Source organism: Fundulus heteroclitus, chromosome 14 (genome assembly GCF_011125445.2).
Source record: "Fundulus heteroclitus isolate FHET01 chromosome 14, MU-UCD_Fhet_4.1, whole genome shotgun sequence".
NCBI classification, from domain to species: Eukaryota; Metazoa; Chordata; class Actinopteri; order Cyprinodontiformes; family Fundulidae; genus Fundulus; species Fundulus heteroclitus.
In genome coordinates this window covers 17,728,991-17,749,985 of record NC_046374.1, presented here as the reverse complement: position 1 = coordinate 17,749,985, position 20,995 = coordinate 17,728,991, and the positions used below count along the sequence as shown (strand labels likewise).

The 20,995-nt window shown below is 41.7% G+C and overlaps 1 protein-coding gene across 1 annotated transcript; it reads left to right on the top strand.

The window, feature by feature from the left end:
• Window positions 1-364: 364 nt before the first annotated feature.
• LOC105934622 (hepatocyte growth factor activator) lies at window positions 365-20,552 on the top strand. Its single transcript, XM_012874711.3, has 14 exons — window positions 365-683; window positions 764-815; window positions 3,067-3,160; window positions 4,710-4,771; window positions 4,866-5,003; window positions 6,687-6,818; window positions 8,309-8,419; window positions 9,966-10,140; window positions 10,678-10,775; window positions 13,259-13,523; window positions 15,678-15,817; window positions 16,350-16,490; window positions 16,593-16,735; window positions 20,170-20,552. Exons 1-14 carry the CDS (start codon window positions 633-635, stop codon window positions 20,341-20,343), a joined length of 1,776 nt encoding a protein of 591 aa, XP_012730165.2. The 5' UTR covers window positions 365-632; the 3' UTR covers window positions 20,344-20,552.
• The last annotated feature ends 443 nt before the right edge of the window (window positions 20,553-20,995 follow it).

The following is a 20,995-nucleotide window of genomic DNA, read 5'->3' as shown; positions in this document are numbered from 1 at the left end:
CGTGACACATCTGAAAATTACCACAGAGAACGTGTTATATTGAGTTTTAACCGACATAGCAATCCCCTACGACAGCTCTAACAAGTGTTATATTTTCAGTTTTAACCCACTACCTGTACGATAATGTAATGACACCATTCCTAGATTTAGTTAAGAAAAGTAAAACATCTTCATTTCCACGCCTAACAGGTTGGAAATGAGGCGGAGTTGACTGGATCCGTTCCTCCAGCTGAATGCGCTCCTGACGCAGGGGATACAAACCCTGCAGAGGAGGGGGGGGGGACTTGTTTGGCACGACGCCGGCCCCCATCTCCCCACCTCTGCTCTCCGCCCCTGGACGGAAAGTTTCGCTCTCTCCTCTCGATTGGTTTCAGCGATGAGCCGTGTGGGCGGCTGCAGAGAGGAAACAGGGGGAACACCAACCTGGATACGGGATGCTTTTGAGTCGGACCGGTCTAATGACGCAACGGGTTTACTCATCGCAGCTTAAAACTGTGAGGGACAGGACGATAATTGCAGGGATTCCCGGCTCTCCTCCGATCGAGATCTGGCTGAAGCTGACGGATATAACGTGACAGCTTCACGGACATCGGGAAATTAGCCTCTCCGGACACCAGATGTGAACTTTCGGCATGGCAAACATCACGCTGGCTTTTCTGTTATTCGCTCTCATTGGAGGAGCGGTAAGTTTCACCTTTTTTTGCGTGCAGATGATGTTAAAACAGTCAAATAACCTTGTGTTTTTCTTTCCACCGATTCTCAGCGCACGCTGGTGTTAGGATCTGAAACGGTGTTCTCCAACGCGTCCAGGAAAGGTAGGCTTTCTGTTTCAGTGCTGGGGTGTCCTGTGGAGAGGAGATATAAGTTGTAGCTCCCTGGAAAGAAAGTGAAATCACGTTTTAGTCAGAGAAGTCTATAAATGTACAGTTGCTTTCTATACAGAGGTAGGTAGAGTAGCCACAAGGCTACTCAGGCAGGACTAGGAAGCTGCTTATCAATAATGTTAATCAAGTAAAAAAATAAATGCAAAGGAATACCAATTAAGAATGGGGGAAAGATAAATTGGTAAAAGAAAAGAGTATTTTTTTAGTTCTGAGTAAAGTTGTTATCACAATTTCTTATGTAAGATCAAAATAAGACATCCAAAATCTGGTAAAATTTTTAATAATAGGGGGGTGGGCGTTAACGGTATATTCAATTTTCAATTAAACAATTTACAATTAAAACATTTACAATTAAAATGTATTCATATAGTGCCAATTTGCAACACATGGCATCTCAAGGCACTTTAGAAAGTCAAATTTAATCTAATAAAATCAAACAGCGAAGAGCCACAGTGAACAGTTGTCTGCATTGTAGATGGCTTTGGACCAATCCCTCATACTGCATAATGCATGAAGCAACAGTGAAGAGAAAAAACCCATTTTAACAGGAAGGAAACCCTCCAGCAGAACCAGGCTCAGTGTGAACGGTCATCTGCCTCGACTGACGGGGTGTTAGAGAAGACAGAGACACAACAAGACAGACAAACAAGCACAGAAGCACACATTGGTCCAGGAATACTTACTATGTTATATGGCAATGGCAGATGATCTGCTCCCCTGGCCAGACCAGGTGTACCTACTATGAAGAGAAAAAAGACAGAGAACTAAAATTTAAAAGTTGTAAATAACATCATACAAAATTGGGGAACAGCAGAAACACTCAGCACATAAACCCTGATGTCCTCCAGCCGCCTAAGCCTATAGCGGCATAACTACAGAGATAGCTCAGGATAACCTAAGCTGCTATATCAAATTTAACAAAAAGGAAAGTTTTAAGCTTAGTCTTATAAGTAGACAGGGTGTCTGCCTCATGGACAAACATCACGTATATCAATAACATGTTTTCAAGACTAATTAATGCGGAAGAAACATACCTTTGCATTACTCCCTGTTACACAACATAAAGCTTTTAAAACCAGTTCCTAGAGTAACTAACAAATATATGCTTGAAGCGAACAAACTTCCTCCACTGACCGGACACAATGGATGCTTTTGACCTCCAAATGTAACGGCAGGCTCAGCAATTAAAGACGAGGCCACGGGTGTGCAAATACGATAGGAAGTCCTACTTCACCATAAACTATGTGAGTGTGTCTCTGGCGGGTACGTTTGGTTGAGATTTGCTTGGTTTTCTTGTTAGGGTTAGGGTTTCTGTGAATTGACCAGAGGAAGGTATTGGAGCCAACTTATAATAAAATAATATTACTTAAGTAAAAAGTATGATGCACTAAAATAACTGTTAGAAGTACACGTTTTAAAAAACACGTAACTTCGTAGACTTCAATTCATTTACTGGGTTTTTACAGACCAACACAAAGTAGTGATGTTTGGTCAGAAATCTGTAATGGGCCAGACTGGCAAGGACTTCTTGTGAAATGTAAAATGTCCTGACCAGAGAAAAAAACTTTGCCACCCTTAGTAAGATACTAAGTTCTCCTTTTAGTCTTCTTAAGGCTTTGCTTGATCGGAGACTGCAATTTTTTCTTGTTCTGTAGTGGCTTCCGTCCTGTCGCGCACCGACTCCAAACATTTGAATTAGGTGTGCTGGAAGAGAGACGTTTAAAACGTAAAGGACCAGTGTTGTGAGCCAATCTAGACCAGTCTGAATGTTTAGGGTAATTTTACAGCGGGAAGGTGAAACCCCAGCCCAATCTTAAATGCTTTGTGGCCTCTAGCGGGCTTTCTTCCAGTATGTCCCATTTTTTTTACATTTTAATACTGACCAGGGTTTCTGTTGCTGCCAAAAAAAAACCCCCAGCCTCACATGATGTTTCTTCCACCACCATGCTTCAGCTTGGTGTAATGTGCATTTGAAGTTTTCTGCCACGCGAAGCACTTTACCTGTAGGCAGAAAACTTATGTTTCGTGTCATCTGACCAGAGGAACCTTCTTCCACGTTGCTTGTTGTTCCCCACTGCATATGTCGTGACCAGCGTTCCTTTTCCCACTGTTCATTTCATTGCTTCCCCCGTGTAAATGGCGGGAAAGCCACCTTATACTCTGTTTTTGGTTCTTTTCCCAGTTCTTACCACATCTGGCAAAGAATGTAAGTTCCCATTTCGTCAGGGTGGAAGGATTCATCACGACTGCGTCACCATCTCCAGCTCCAAGCCATGGTGAGTCCCAATCAGTGCGCTTTTATCTGCTTCGGTGGAAGCTACTGGTCCCAGTTACTTATCTGTAACTGGGACCATTTGAAGTTAAAAATATGCTTCATTTAGACCGTTCCCTCATGCCAACCACTGTGTGGGTTAACATGGTGCAGTGATAGTTTTGAAAAAAAAATCATTGAGGCTGTTTGCAATTTCAGCTGTGTAGTCACACCTAATTACAGCTGGCTGGGTTTGGGGATTTATGCAACAGTGTCATCACAGCACAGAGCGGGATCAGGTAATGAGCCCAAAAAAAAAAGAGAGAGATGCTTGGATAAATGACTTGTTGCTAAATTGTTGGCGGGGCCTCATCATGTCATCATATTTTCATCACTCTAGTACTTCTGAGGTATCTCAATCGGCCGCGTTAAAGGGTAGCATAAGATAAATACAGGCACTTCCTCTGAAACTCTGACGATCGCCGAAGTTTATATCACATCTAGTACTTCTGACAGTTCATCCTGGGGGTGTATAAACAGCTGCCGCAATAAAGCCGTAATGAAGTTTTTTTTTTAATGACTTCAAGTCGCAACATCTTCCTTTTTATTATTTTGGAAGAAGCAACCCAAGACACGCTTTCCAGTTGTCGTCACTTGGAGTTGAGACAGGTAGGGTGGATGCCAACAAGTTAGAGCAATGTATGCAATTATATACGGCCCAAAAGCTCTTGTCCACCTACACGTAAAGTTTCTGCAATGAGACCCCACATGTTTCTGCGATGAGCTCATGGGCTCAGTGTTGCAGCAGGTTTGTTACTCTATGCTGTAAATTCACTGAGTGGAGCAGGGGGGGGGGGGATAAAATGCGTCTGTGGTTGACAAATGCAAAACGGTGTGTTTTTGCTGCAGATTGTTAAACAAATTTTAATATGAGACAAAGATTTGATTAATTCAAAAAATATTTTTTTTTTAAATCTGGATTTAATTTATTGATGGACGTCTGAACCAAACTGCCCCAATGTAGAAAAGAACCGCTGCCCTCTTTTGTGTCATCAGTCCACATAATGTTTACTCAAAAGCTTTGGGGATCATAAAAAAATGTTTTGGGGCAAACAAGAGTTGAGCCTTTTTGGTCAGCTGTGGTTTTCCCGTTGAGAGTCCTCCAAAGGATGCCATTCTTGCTCGGTCTCTTTGTTGTTGTTGAACGATCAACGCTGACCTTATCTGAGGTGAAGAAAACCTTCATCAGTGCAGACAGAGCCCCTGCATAGTGTGGCATGAGATTGATTAACATTGGTATTAGCTCATTGCTGCTCCATTTGAGCATTGCTTGTGTACCATGTTGACCTGGAAAGGAAAATCACATTGGCACGCTATATTATCAGGTGAATAGAAAGGCGCTGTTGGGGGTGTTATTTACTCAAAGGCATTGATCCTCATATGCAATTGAAACACAGAGGAAATAGTTCAAGGAAAATACTCTCTCATATGCCACCATGAACTAACTTTGACTGGACTGTATTTAAATTCTGATTGTATTGGACAGTGTAATATTCATGTTTCTGCTGTTATAGGTGCTCCCTCACTCACAACTTTGATCGGGACAGACAGTGGGGCTTCTGTGTGCAATCTGGTGGTGAGCATACCAAACTGACACCGCTAGTCCATTTCAATAAGAGCACCGTTTCACTCACTTCCTCCTTTGACTTGTGCTATTCTCTCTTTTTTAGGCATGTCTCGTCGGGGCCTTGATCCCTGTCGGGGGAATAACCCGTGCCAGAATGGAGGCATATGCACACCAATGCCACAAACCGGCTCTTTTCAGTGCTCGTGTCCCGAGGAGTTCACCGGGAGACAGTGCGAGCAAAGTTAGTAATTATTTCTATTTCATACTGTAGTTGCTTTAATATTAAACCTAAACAGGGGGGATTATATTTACCTTTTTGATGATTGTTATACCAGGGGGAAAAAAGCATTCATGATCTTTATAGTGCCCTGCTAAAGTATTCATTCTTGATGAACTTATAAGGTAAAACATTTACAAACTTCTGAGTATTTTATTGGGATATTATGTGACAGGTGGACACAAAGTAGTGCAAAAATTGTGAAGTGGGGGAAGAATTATGCATTTTGCTATAATCCTTATGAATAACAACCTGATCAGTGTAGTGTTCATTTGTTGACAGGGTACCTAAATCAACACGCTGTAGAACCAACCTTCACTGTAATTCCTGCTGCAGCTCTTAGCCTCTACTACCTTTTCCGATATAGAGGCTGAAATCTTTGCCCATTTTTCTTTGCAAAAAAAGCTCAAGCTCAGTCAAGACTGGATGGAAACGTGGGAACATCATCTTTGAATTCTTGCCACAAATCCTCAATTGGATTTAGGTATGGACTTTGACTAGGCCATTTCAACACAAGGACAGGATCATGAAAGTCATTCCACTGTAACTCTGACGGTATGTTAAGGACTACTTTCTTCCTGGAAGGTGAATCCCGTGCCCCAGTCACTGGTCTATTGCAGCCTTAAGCAGCTTTTCCTCCAGGATTGACCTGTATTTATCTCCATCCATCATCCCATCAGCACTGACCAGCTTCCTGGTTCCTACTGAAAGAAAAGCCTCCCCAAAGCATGATGCTGCCACTAGCATATTGCAATGGGGATTGAGTGTTTAGAGCATTGCGCAGTGTAACTTTTTCACCACACATAAAATGTTGTATAAAGGTGATATAGATCAATTTTGGTCTAATCTGACCAGATGTTTGCTGTCTCCCTTATATGTTGGTGCTAAACCGGTAACATAACTTCTGGCTTTCTATCAACGATCACTTTCTTCTTGCCATTCTTCCATCAAGGCCAGATTTGTGTTGATCTTTGGAGCTCCTCCAGAGTTACCATGGGGCTCTTGGCAGCTTCTGTTGATTAATGCTCTGCTCACTTGGCCTGTGAGTTCAAGTTGACAGCTATTATGCAACAAGTGAACTCAAGGCAATGCTCAATGATTTATTTAGATGTGTCAGATTAAAGCAGCTAAACACAAATGCGAGCCTCTCTTTGCAAATTTGTATTTGTAATAAAAACATGACCATGTCTTGTTTTCCTTCACAATTTTGAGCTAGTGTGTGTTGACGTGTCCCATTATTTCCATAAAACACCGGGAAGTTTGTGGTTGTGATTTGACAAACTGTTGGAAAAAGTTCAAGGAGATTGAAGACTTTTGCAAAGGAGTTTATTGTGTAAAATGAAACGTTGCTGTCCTGTGGCTTTTGTTTCATCAAACAAAAATCCCAGTAATGCAGAATAATAATGGCATGCATTTTGGTCTTTTACTGTCTTTTGATCATAAGCCGTATAAAGAATATCAAACGAGCTCTGAGTCCCACGTAACCAAGGCTTCCTTATCTCAGTCAATTGCAATCAGAACAAAAGAAAAACAACCAACAGGCCCTTTGCATGCGCTTTTTTGCACAGCCCATCCATGAGAGAACTGCTCGCTGCGCTCCACTGAGCTCTTTAATCTCCTCTCACGTTCCCTCGCGCTGCCTTTCAGAGAAGTGCTACGAAGCCGCACACCTGCGGCATTATGACACCGGAGAGTCTTGGGGACGAATTCACCTTCGCAACGTGGAACAGTGCACATGTGAGGCGGGGGAAATCAGCTGTCAAAGAGTCCACTACACAAGTAAGATACGCTTTCTGCCTTTGTTGCCGTGCCTAAGCTGTGTCGTGTTTGTGCTCCGGTGCCTCCTTTTGTACCCTTGATGAGAGAGAAACCCAGTATGGGAGGTTACGGTGACCTAAGCAGCGTTCACTCCGACGCCCCGTGACGGCGATTGTATGGGCTGACACCTTGGAGACACGTAAAACTATAAATCAACGAGTAGAAAGAACAACCTGGACTAGCTACTGCGCTTTTTTTGACATCATGCATTCAAAATAAAAAGGATCACATTCCTTTTTCGGTTTGATGGAAAATGTTGTTTTTTTTCCCCCTCCTTTTTCAAACAACCCCCCAAGCAGAAGCTGCTGTGGAGCGCCAGCCCTTCCCTTTCTTTGATCACAGCTCCATAGTTACAGGAGTAACCTTGCCTTTGAATAAAAGGAATATTATATGACTCACAGTGACTCAGGGTGGGTGTTATATAGGACACACCCCACGGGTCCTCTCTGAGCTTTTTATCTCAGCGGAGGGATGCTCATGGGTATTTGACAGATTTCTGAAGGAGAGATCAGCACTGAAGCGTTTCATACTCCCCCATGTCCAACATTTTTTTTTTTTTATGTCATCATGGTATGGGCTTTAAATCACAATCAGTGACGCCCTGAAGAAAAGACGAATTTGTCTGCCTTTACCGAAACCAAAACAGAAAAAGTTGGTCAGTTATAAAAAGTCTTTGCAGAAGAAGCCGGGTGTTCCCATTAGTGCTCTATGAAGCATATTAAGGAAAATCAAGTGGAAGGAAAAAGTGTTGCTGGAGTCCAGGCTTCTCGAACACCCGTATCCAGGACATGGACCACAACTCTTTCATTGCTTGCGTTGAGAGTTGTCTCCTAAACCAGAGACACCATCACAAGGGTCTCACCCGAGGTGAAGGGCCCGCAGATAACTGGTCAAGAACCAAGAAACGTGTTTGTTGAGTCGAGGTGGCAAGAACACCTTCTGGCCAGGGCATACTCCACCAGAAGCTCAAATGAGCGTAAAAGAGGCAATGACGACGATTACACTTTTAGATGAAACCTTCAAGTTTCTCACCAGTCGCACAATAATGTTAGGAGTCAGGCACACATGAAAATACTGGTGTAGAGAATAATCTGATCTGGTCTGAGAGAGAACTAGGTGCTTGCAGGGTTTGCCGAGGCCTTTAGCAGAGAAAGGCCGAAGCTTTTGCTCAGTGGTGAAAAAAATCTCTTTCTAGATGAAAGTAAATGCCACATTTTATTTGGAAAGTAAAGACTCGGGAGCCTGGAGGCAGACTTTTTATTGGTAAGTCTTATTTAACATTACAGATGATAAAGTAAACTGTCACGTAAAGATGACAGTTTAGTAAATCTAGATAATGGATGTTGCTCAACCTCTTCATGAATTCCCCATGAAGAATTCACACATGCCTTTGCTCTACTTGTTTGTTTATGTCATTTTTGAGCAAAGTGCTTACTTTTGTGTGCTTTCAGAGTGCCTCAAAAACCCTTGTAAAAATCAGGGAACATGTCGTCTGATTACATCCACCGGAAAGGAGGCGTGTTACTGCAAACACGGTTACGGTGGACCTGACTGCAGCCTTGGTAAGTAACCCTCACATGAGTCTGTTGCACATAATCTCCGTTAAATGTTTCAGGACATTAAAACCAAAACAGATAGACTCAAAAACAGCGTCTTTCAAAAAGCTGTCGGGGCTCTCGCTCCCTGCTGAGAAGACTGTGTCTGTTACGATGTTACAGTCGCACTGCTGGTGACGTATATTTTGCACACTCTAACTTCTCAGGAATGTCTGATTGCACAGCTCTGTGTATGAAGGTTTGAAATTACTGTGCAGAATTTTCTGCAGGCATGATTGTGTCATCAAGGGAGCTTCGAGGGATTAATTCATGCAACAACACGGCAATTCATGTTGTACAAAAAAAGACAGATGTCAGACTTTCCCAACTCAGTACTCGGAAATGTGTTTGGCCAGTGCAGTCAACTCACTTCATTTATATCTATCTATCTATCTATCTATCTATCTATCTATCTATCTATCTATCTATCTATCTATCTATCTATCTATCTATCTATCTATCTATCTATCTATCTATCTATCTATCTATCTATCTATCTATCTATCTATCTATCTATCTATCCATCCATCCATCCATCCATCCATCCATCCATCCATCCATCCATCCATCCATCCATCCATCCATCCATCCATCTATCTATCTATCTATCTATCTATCTATCTATCTATCTATCTATCTATCTATCTATCTATCTATCTATCTATCTATCTATCTATCTATCTATCTATCTATCTATCTATCTATCTATCTATCTATCTATCTATCTATCTATCTATCTATCTATCTATCTATCTGTCTCTCTGTCTCTCTGTCTCTCTGTCTCTCTGTCTCTCTGTCTCTCTGTCTGTCTGACTGTATATATGTATATATGTATATATATATATATATATATATATATATATATATATATATATAGATAGATAGATAGATAAATAGATAAAAATACTGTGTTTGTTGTGTCTGCCTGTCTCTCTCTCTCTCTCTATATATATATATTTAGTTATATATATATATATATATATATATATATATATATATATATATAACTAAATAGATATAGATAGATGTAGATAGATAAAGGGGTGAAAACACTGTTTGTTGTGTCTGCCTGTATATACTGTATTATTGTGTACATCCGGAGCCTGTATCTGTCTAAAAAAAATTCCCCACAGTAACACGGGGAGAAAATGAAGATTCTTGATTCTTGATTCTCTATAATTGATGGAACAGCTTCATTATAATCATAACCCACCTGTTACGTGGTGAATATGATGAAATAAAGTATTTTTACATTATCTCACAGAGACGTACGGTCTGTTTTTATCTATATGGGTAGACAATTGTTTCCATTTTCTGGTTTTACATTGATGCATTTAACCTATATCTGATTTCATTTGCCTGTGCAAGAATATTGAGTGAATTATGTTAGGTGGTGACAAGACAAGGGGCAATTTATCATAGCGGAATTTATTTTTTTTATCGGAAGAAAAAAAAAAACCTCCTCCAAATTGAATTTGCTCTGTGTGTCTCTGCCTGTGGTTTGGGTGTGCAGTGCCAGAGACTGAGTGCTACAAAAGCAGGGGCACGGGCTACAGAGGAGTGGTGGGCACCACGGAGTCCGGCACCAGGTGTCTGCCCTGGAACTCCGACCTGCTCTTCGACGAGCTCCACGTCGGCACGGTGAACTCGCCGACCCTCAAGGGTCTCGGGGAGCACGGCTTCTGCAGGTAAACGCGTGCTGAGCAATCCTGCAAAAGTCGCCGTCACCACACCGAAAAATTAAACGTTAAATGACGATCGGTCTGTAGAGTCCATTTCAAAGCAAAGATTTTCAGCTTTTCTTTTGTTTAAAACCTGGATCTAACAAAAGCTGTGCGCAGATATCCCCAGGCTTCAGAGTGTACGCACTGAGGGCCAGCCAACAAAAATAAAACCATGGTGAAAAAGGTCGCATCGCTGACACAGTCGCTCCGGGTCCCATTCCCACTGTTTTTCTTTAGCTTTTTATCTTGCCATGACTAACTAGCTGTCATAGATACACCCACATCAAGTGGTATGTGTCAGAAAATATTCCAGATGTCCAAGAGAGACACTTTCAAGCAAATTCCAGGGTCATAGAAAGAGTAAAAGAAGGCTTTTAGGCTTCATTTTGGTGACAGGAAAGAGAATAATTTCTTTTTTCTTTTATCTACTTACCCTGAAAACTGGCGTGAGAGGATTGGCTGCTGTGTTGCATAAACCACTGCATCTGTGTATGTGCACAGAAACCCAGATGGGGACAAGAAGCCGTGGTGCTACACGGTTACTGACAGCGCCATCTCCTGGGAGTACTGCGACGTCCCCTCCTGCGTGACGTCCGCTTGTGAGTAACTGAGAGGGAGCTTACCGGATTACACGACGGGCCTTTCTGTTTCGGGTCTGGACATCGATGTGTTGCCAAATGCAGGAAAAGACACTCAGAGACGATGAGGAAGAAAAGCACATGTCATGACCGGGAAGAGACAGAACCATAGAAAACAAGAGTGGTGGGAATCTCACTATGGTGGGAATGTAAAGTGTAATTTGGTTGAAAAGCAGTACAGTGATGGGCATGGAGCTGCCGTGTGTGGAATATGAGGGTGTCTTGTCAAGAGTCCAGTTGTCAGACGCTCCTGGAGCCGCCTGCAACTCTCTCCCTCCACATGTAATTCCACCTCTTCTGCCCTCTTGTGCTGCACCTTCCAGCTCCTTACGAACTAAATCATTTGCATCCCCACCGCTCGGTCTGCACGTGTAACAAAACACATTTAATTTCCTTCAGGCCGCTTGACATAGTAGCTAAACCCGAGATTTAGCTACTATGTAAAGCAAACGACCAAGGATAAAGCATATTTGACACAGGTCAGAATCAATACGTCTCATCCGTCCACCTGAACGGTGCCGTCTTTGCCCGGAGAGGCAGAATTGTTAAATTGGACCCAAATTAAGCACAAATTGGCCTCAGATACTCGAAGTGCATCATAATACACATCCTCCAAGTGCAATCAACACGGAGACTAAAATACTGAAAGTGGACCCGGATCATGGAGTGAAACACAACATGGCCATCAAGAGATGCACAGTGATGCAAAGCAACCCTGTCTCTACTAATCTGTCAAGCTCTAACATCGTGCTTTTTATGGCAGATATCTTTATCTTTATCCTGAGTTAAGGAGTCTTCTTTTTTTATGCCAGAAGATGTGCACCTGTCCTTTAAAATCAGAATAAGGCAAGACATCTTGCGAGTGAAGTCCGTCCTCTTTTGTAAAGCCCCACTGATCGGTTCTGTCCGCTGTCAATAAATTAATAATCTAACCACATCCGCCGTTCATTTTGTCATCTCAAAGTACACCACGCATTTATTATTCAGTTCCCTCTGTATAGTAAATCTCTCAGCCTTTGATTTATCGGCAGAGTGACACTTTGAGAATAAGCTCGGCACTTCATCACACGGCCAGACGTTTGATTAAGGATCTTGCCGTTTGTGATTTAGGGAGGAGGAGGGGGAAAAAAAAAAAGAAAAAAAAAAGCGAAAGCGCAGGAAACGCTGCTAATCTCTGCTGAGTCACGCTGCTGTAGAGAATCAGGGTTGATCTAAGGAGCTTTTCTCTAACCTGGGCTCCTGGAGATACCGCTGGGCTGAATGAGGCATGACTCACAGAGAGTCGACGCGTCACGTCAGGTGCAGCAGACCGTTTCTGTGCTGAGTGGGATCTGGCACCGTCGGCTCTCTGGCATGCTGCTGTGGGGGGGGGGCATGCACAGAATCCACGAGCTGCTCCCATCTGCTGAGTGCTCCTCCGCGTACGATTTGCACGGAGAGGAGGCCGTGTCTCCGAAACGCCGTTGCCTTAAAGAGGCACTTGTGGGAGTGTTGTAACAGGAAGGGAGCCCAGCAGCGTAGCTGAACGTGTCCAGGAGCAAAGCGCTTAACAGCGCCGCTAAAATGCGTTTGCCTCCCACAGATTTGTTCTGGTCTTTTTCATCTTTCAGATCATCAAACTGAGTTTTACTTCATTCATTATTGAAGTCGAAAGCTATCCAAACAGCCATCAAGCATTTTTTTTTGTTACTGACGATGAGTCTTTGATGTTGCTGTGGAGGAATTCTCACCCAAACATCCTTTGCAAAGTTTTTTTTTTAATGCAGCCGTGTTGGAGCCTGAAAGGCCTGTTTTAAGGTCGTACAGCAGCATCTAAATGGGCTTTAGGTCTGCGCCATAACCAGGCCACACCAACGGTGCGTCGAGGGGGAGTTAACGGCCTTAATGTCCAAATGTGCTCGAGCTTAAAGTCACAAACTAATGGCCGGGTATTCCCACTTGTGGATCTTCAGGTAGAGAGTTTACAGTACCTGGTCTCTCCTGGGAAGGTTCACCAGTGCTTCATCTTCTCTGATGTTTTAATGAAGTCTCAAAATCTTAGAAATGGCTCCATAACCCTTCCCTGACTGATGTTGTTGAGTTTCTTTAGAACACGGGATAATGCCGTATGTTGTTTTTTGAGATGTGTTAGTCTACCTTATATTGATTGTAGTTAAGCCATTTTGTGGTTCTACAGGGCTGGCGGTAATCAGACCACGGTGTAAATAGTGAAATTTGACTTGACTTTCTAAAGAGGTGCTTAATCACTCCTAATTAATGATTTAACGACAGGATCAAATTGGTTTGTCCCCCTAATCATCATTTGAAAACTGTAATTAGTATCTAATAAGGTTATCTTTTCTTGTCTTCTGAACTGTGACATTGATTTATTTAGAAAGTTCCAATAACAGCAGTACCCTAATGTTTGGACTAATTATCTGCTTTAATCTCGTTTTTTTTTTCAGCTTTTTCTCGAAGGCTTACCCTACTGAACGCCCTGCCTAACGCCGAAAAACCCAAGCCTGCCAAGCCAGCCAGAAATCCTGTGTGCGGGGTGAAACACAAAAAGAGGCTAGCGGTACCCATGCCTCGGGTATTTGGGGGATACGCGGCCCTGCCGGGAACTCATCCCTGGATGGCGGCCATTTATATCGGCTCGTCAGACTTCTGCGGCGGGAGCCTGATCTCTTCCTGCTGGGTCCTCTCTGCTGCTCACTGCTTCTTCAGCAGGTATGCAACGCTGTTCATTTGCACTACCTATTCAGTATAAACTAAAAAGAATGTTGTCTTTTTAATCCAAATACTTTTTAAAATACCGTCTAAAGAAAATGTGAAAAAAAGTAAATGTATTTATGCCTTTTATGATGTACAAACACTAGAATTTAAGCCGTCTCCTTAGTTCACTGTAGGTCACGATGTTCAACAGGTATGTAATAGACTCACTGTGACTCATAAAGGCAGACTATAATACTATAAACCTCTGCTACACGATGATGTCACCTTCAGCTGGCTGCCATCATGGCGGGAGTTAAAAGACGTATTAGAGTCGAGCTTTGTTTAAATTTCATAGTTTACATTCTGCTTGTTAGGTTTCGTTACTGAGATTGAAGGTGATGGTGAAGGACAGTTGATTCTCGTGTCTGGAGAACCATATCTGTGCTGAGTCGGCCGTCTGTTTTACATCATCGTCCTGCTAAAAAGACCAAATACACCAAATATATGTTTTGTCCCAGTTTTACGTTTTTAGCTTAAAAAGCTCAATTTCATACTAATCTAACATATATATATAAATAAATAACCATATATAACCATTTTCCTACACGCTTATCCCTTGTGGGGTTGCGAAGGGTGCTGGTGCCTATCTCCAGTTGTCAATGGGCGAGAGACGGGTACACCCTGGACATGTCTATATATATATATATATATATATATATATATATATATATATATATATATATATAAATGTTTATATATATATATATATATATATATATATATATATATATATATATATATATATATATATATATATATATATATATATATTAGTGTTGCGCCGATGCCATTTTTTGGCCCCGATACCAATACCTGGCTGTGCAGTATCGGCCGATACCGATACCATACCGATACCATTACTTTGAAATTTATGTGTGGGTATATATGAAGAACTGCATACTACTTGGACGTAAAATAATTGCTATCATGGCTTTGTCAAGCTGCTACCTTATTAAAGCAGGAAAAAGACTAATACAAAGTGAATCCAGTAGAACTAGTGAGTGTCAGGAGAGAGAAGGCTGCGTTCAAGTGACATACAAACATCAAAATGGTATCTGTGACCTATTTGTTGGTACTCGCAGATACCGATACCACCATTTTAGTGCTGGATCGGCACCCCGGCCGATACTGGTATCGGTATCGGTGCAACACTACTATATATATATATATATATATATATATATATATATATATATATATATATATATATATATATATATATATATATATATATATATATATATATATATCTGTATATGTGTGTGTGTGTGTGTGTATATGTATATATATATATGTGTGTGTGTGTGTGTGTGTGTGTGTATATGTATATATATGTGTGTGTGTGTATATGTATATATATGTGTGTGTGTGTGTATATGTGTGTGTGTATGTACAGTTTCAACTAAATATGTTGAAAAAAACAGATGTTCAAGTAAATTTTTTTTTGAACTGGATGGATTACATAGAGAGTGTGTGTGTGTGTCTGTGTATCCATGGAAGACAAGATGTTAAGCAATGCATGTTAGAGGCAGGACTATAACAATTTAAATATTTTCAGCCTAACATGTACCAAGTATTAAACAGGCTACTTCACTACACCGACTATATTACATAATGTAGCTCTCCAGCTAAATGTCACTTAATATTGAATGCATTCAATTCTACTTTGAAACAAAAACATGTCTCCCATTACAGTTTTTTTTATTATTACTACAGGATCACCAAATATTACTGCAATGATATTTTTTCTTCTTCTTTATGTTTAGTAAAATATGCCATGTTGTTCATCCCTTAGTGGCAAGTAGTATCTCTCTTATTGCTGGTCTGTGACCCATTCCTGACAGTTTTTGTTTGTTTGCTTTCCTAAATCTCTGCATTTTTTAGCGATTTCTTTGAGAACAGAGAACATTTTAACTGTATACTTAGCAGGGCCTCTTTTCTCCAAGCAGCATTGGAGAAAAGAGGCCCTGCTGTGGGGATCATTTCCTGACAGATTCCCTTCTCAGTGAGGATCTGACAGACAAGCGCATTTGAATATATAAAATCCCTATTTTATTGTGACCACCCTGCATTATTTACAGCTGATTTAAACCGAGTGTCCTCCCACAGCCCCCTGAAGACTCAGCTTCGCGTGGTTCTCGGTCAGCACCACTTCAACGTCACCGGTCCCAACACTCAGACCTTTGCTGTGGAGGACTACGTCTTCCCGAGACAGTACTCCGTCTTTAATCCGACGCTCCACGACATCGGTAAGCTGCCTCCGTTCTTAGAATAATGGTGCCCTGGAAGAGTGCCTCCTCCTGCCCTCCACTGATTAAATAAAATGTAGCCAATAAACTAACTTCTGGCGTGGGATTAAATGCAGCGCAGTCCCACCTAAAGTTTATAAAACAGTCTATTCATTTTCACCAGCAAGTACCAGCTCAATATTGACTGCACAAAAAATATTGCTTTAGCCACAACTGACGGTTAAGTAATTAATTTTTTATAAAAAACTATGCCCCCTTTTCTAATACCGCCCTGGGCAACTGCCCACAAACGTCCCAGTGAGTCACCGTAGTTTGAAGAAATATTGTCCTTGTTTAGAAACACTCAAATGAGTTAAGACCCCCGCTCTGCGTCCACAGCTGTGCGTCACCGAGCAGCTGCGTCCCTCAGCTCTTTACAGCCGGGCGTGGCCTACGAGGCAGCGGAGTCTCCAAGTCTACACTTGCTTCACAGCTTTCTAACCCATTTTTTTTTTAGTTCATGTTTATGTTTTTTTTTTTTTCCCCTTCCCAGTTCTAATCAAGCTGAAAAAGCAGAATGGGCGTTGCGTGAGGAGAACCCCGTTCATCAGGCCCATCTGCCTCCCAGAAAAAAGCATGAAGTTTCCTGCAGGCTACTGCTGTTTTATCAGCGGCTGGGGACGCACGCGTGAACGTGAGTGACATCGGTTTGTTTGCTTCCCATTCCCTGAGAAGAAGTCTTAATCGTTAATCTTTTTCAAACTTAATGAGTTATTTGTGGTTTTTGATCGCACAGGGCCAGATGGTTACTCTACTCTGCAGGAGGCAGGAGTCAGGCTGATTTCTCATGACATCTGCAAGATGCCACAGGTGTACGGAAACCACGTCACCGACGACATGATCTGTGCCGGGCTAAGTGGATGTGTGGATGCATGCCAGGTAGAGGGCGCAATCAGATGGGCAGAGGATGATTAGGAGGGTTAAAGCCTCCAAGCCTGCAGCGGTTTCTGGGACGATAGCGAGGAAAAACCTGTGACCCAACTCTATCTGTTCTAAATAGCATTAACAGTGTCAAACAGGCTGGTTCACACGGCAGGATTTTAAAATAGTCGGACGATTTTCAAAGCCTGAGACACACCACACGTAATGATAAAACAATCTTAGATAAAACAGGTTTTTTCATTCAGCATGTGGTGTAAAAAATGGAGGTTGTGGATGGCCTTGAATGTGTACAGAAGGATTTTGAATGACATTCTGAATCTGACCGGGAGCCAGCAGAGCTGCAGTAGGACTGGGGTGATGTGGAGAAATTAGGGCGTTTTGGAAAGTTTGCGAACAGCCGAATTCTGAACCACTCGAACCCTATGAAGGGATTTTTGGTGACGACCAATGAGAAGAGAGTTACAGTAGTTGATGTGGGAGGTGACAAGGCTATGGATAAGAACTGATGCAGAGACAATGGAAAGTGAGGAATGTAGATGATTCATTTTCCATGAATGTAAATATGCAGCCTGGGTGATGTTAGTGATAGTGCTATCAGAGATGACAACCACACTCTTGATCTGGGGCGAAGGCGAGACTGTGGAGGCGTCAACGGAGAGAGATAAACTGTCCACTATGGATAGTACAGATTTGTTTCCCACAAGGAGGACCTCGGTTTAGTCACTGTTTAGTTTTAAGAAGTTAGAGGTGAGCCAAGATTTTATTTCAGATAGGGAGGAGGGTGGGAGTATAGAATTAGACTTACTAGATAAATAGAGCTGGGTGTCATCTGCATAGCAGTGAAAGTGGATGTCAAATTTCTGGAAGATATTGCTAATGGGAATAAAAGTAGGGGGCCCAGGACAGAGCCTTGGGGCACACCAGCTATGACACCAGCTGGATGGGAAATAAATGACTTAACAAACTGAGTGCAGCCAGAATTATAAGAATAAAAGGGTGTCAGTGATGGCAACCGAAGATTATCGGTGGAGAAGGATTGAGTGAGATATTGTATCAAAGGCTGCACTCAGGTCCAGAAGAATGAGAAGAGAAAATAAACCAGAATCAGCTGCCATCAGGACTGGAATCGCTCATAGAGGTAATTATGGAGTAAATGGGAGTGAAGTTGAGAGGCAACTGTTTTTTTTTTTTTAGTATTTTAGAAATAAAAGGTAAATTAGAAATGGGGCAGAAGTTACTGAAGTTTTTTGGATCTAATCCGGGTTTCTTAAGCAGCGGCGCAGTTTTAAAGAGAGCCGGAAGAATTCCAGTGATGAAGTGATGAGTGAATGATGGCAGGTATGGAGGGGAGAAGAGCCTGAAGGCAAGATTTAACCAAGGCTGTAGGGACTGGATGAAGGATTTAGATTTACAGATAATATCAGAGATGCCTGGAAGTAGAAAACCGAAAAAAATGGCTGACAGAGAGGCAAGATTTCAGAAGACAAGAGAGGAGACATACTTGGAGGCAGACACTGGTGAATCCTTTGGATTTCTTCTTTAATAAAAAAACAGCATCATAGAATTGCAGCGGTCTGTGGAGAACTTATCCCCGAAGGAGATAAGTCGAGTAGTCTTGGATAAAGAGAGAAAGAGGGAGATAATAAATTAAAGGAGAAAATAATAATTTTTTTTTAAGTTAGTCAGCTGAGCAGTGGGAGGAGAGGAGGTGGTGAGGCCGGAGCAGCAGATCAGATCCAGGGTATGACCTTTAGTGTGTGTGAGGAAAAGGGGATGAGTAGATCTGCGAGTTCATTTATAAAGTCCTTGTGTGGCTCATGGTGGCAGTAGTTACAGCGATGATGGTAGGAGTGGGTTACTTACTATGCACTCCGTAGAGGCGAGCGCAGGCTCAGAGGTGGGCAGTACTTTCCACTTCTCACTGTGAATTATTGGTCTGGCGTTGGTGAGAAAGGTAAACAAACCCCAGTGATTTGTCATTTTATGTGGAATGGTCTGGTCTTTTCAGAAGTTTTCCAACCCCCTGTTTCACATTCTATCGCATCACAATATTAGCTTTATTATTGTGCTTTATTGGGATTTTTCTGTCATTAACCAACAGAAAGGAGTGCATAATTTTAAAGTGTAATGAACTTTTGAATGGTTTTCAAAACGTGTTACAAATAAAATCTGAAAAGTAGATAGTGTCTTTGTAACCAGTTACCTTAATAATTTCAAGGTGTGTAATTCAGTTAAAGCTCTCTCCGATTGGATGGAGAATGTCTTGCCACAGATAATTAAGGTCTGGCCTTGGACTGGATCATTCTTACACTTATATGTGTATCGATTCCAACCATGGTTGTTCAAAACCTTTGTTATTTATGTGAAAATCAACAAGTTAAAATAAAGCTGCACAATATCAGAAAATATATTGTGGGCGATACTATAGCTGGAAATCTTTATAACATACGGTGAACATTGTCCATGAGCTTTAGCATCTCCAGCGCTAAAGATATACATTAGGCGTGGGTATTAATGGCTTTTAAAGATTAACAGGCCAAATTTATCACTCATATGCAGAGCTGGTATGCATCACTTAAAATATAGCTTTCCACCAAACACTGCTGCCAAGCAGTTCTTTGCAGTTGCAATGTTGTACATAATGAAAATGTGATGAAAATTGCAATTCCATATATTGTACAGACATAGGTTATGATCACCTCTAGGCCCCAAAAATGCCTTTTTGCAAATAAAAACATATTAAAATATATTTAGGTACTCGACAACACATTAAACATGCAATATTTGAATGAAATTAAATGAAGTGAACAAAGTAGTCTGCAAATCATTGTAGAACCTAAAAACAAATAGGGTCTGCTTTATTAAAACAAAGGCATACAGACAAAGGCAAATACGGCTCATTGAATTTTATATGTGTAATATTTATTACAAAGAGGTGCTCCCGTGTCTACAGCTGCTGAGAAGTGGAGGTCCTGCTTACATCTGAAAACAGAAAACCAGAGTTGGTCCAACACTGTAAAGAAATACCTGTTTCACATTTTAGTTGTTTGGGATAAATTCAAACCATTGCATGCATGTTTTTCTTCATTGAATTATTACGGATGAACATAGCACAACATGCCTCTGCTTTTTAAATACTGGACGTGATGGTAAATCACGATGACGTCTGGGCAAAACAAACTCCTGCTCTGGTGTGACAGAGCATCACAGGAGATGTCCACAGGGATTTCCCTGAGTGGACGTTTGTGAGGCTCTGACAGATATCCACTGGAGCCCTCACCCACAGACCAGCCTCTTTAAAAGTCCGACCTCCAATGTCACGGCGGGCTGTTTACCTCATGTGCGTCGGGTTTCAAGTGTCTGACTCAGCTGTTTGATCTGTGTATGTATGTTTACTTGTGTGAGCCGTGTCTGCATGCCTGCTTCCTCAGGGCGACTCTGGGGGCCCGCTGGCTTGTGCGAAGGGTGACGTCAGCTTCCTGTACGGGATCATCAGCTGGGGCGAGGGCTGCAACCAGCCGGGAAAACCTGGAGTTTACACGAACGTGGTCAAGTATCTCGACTGGATCCATTCGGTAATCAAGCGGAAAAACAGGACGTCTTGACAAGCGCATCACCTGGGAAATTAGGCGTACTATCTGTGATACTGTGTAGTTTATATATGGTGTTTTACTTGTTGTATATTTTCATACTAATTTTGGAAGTAAATGAAATATATATATATTTTAACTGTGAAATACTATACAGTGACTGAATGAATCACTTGACAAACTTTGTGCGTTTTTAAGACCAATAAAAAGTGCTTTAAACAAAACACACATGGAAAACTGGTTTTATCTGCACAATAAGATGGATTTAAAGCGCTGTGGATCAGACATTTTCTGATTCTTTTTTTAAAGTAATTATTCAGACCTTGCAGCCTGAATCCACAGGAGGGGAAGGTCGTCTAATTAAGAAACGGCGTTTTAAATTGATCCTCGTGGAACAACAGCAGCCGAAACACTTAATCTGGAAGGGAAACAGAGAAAGAAGAATGGCTTGTGCCAGATTGCATTAGAACAGAGTTTATAAGTATCATTGTGTCCTTCTTGTCTTGAGTGATCATGATCAGTAAATCTGGTGGAGATTAAGAGGTCCAACAAGCATCAGAAAAACAAATACCAGAGTTTAAAAAAAAAAAAATTTCAATTAAATTTTATTTACATAGCGCCAATTCATGAAACGTGTCATCTCAAGGCACTTTACAAACTCAAAATC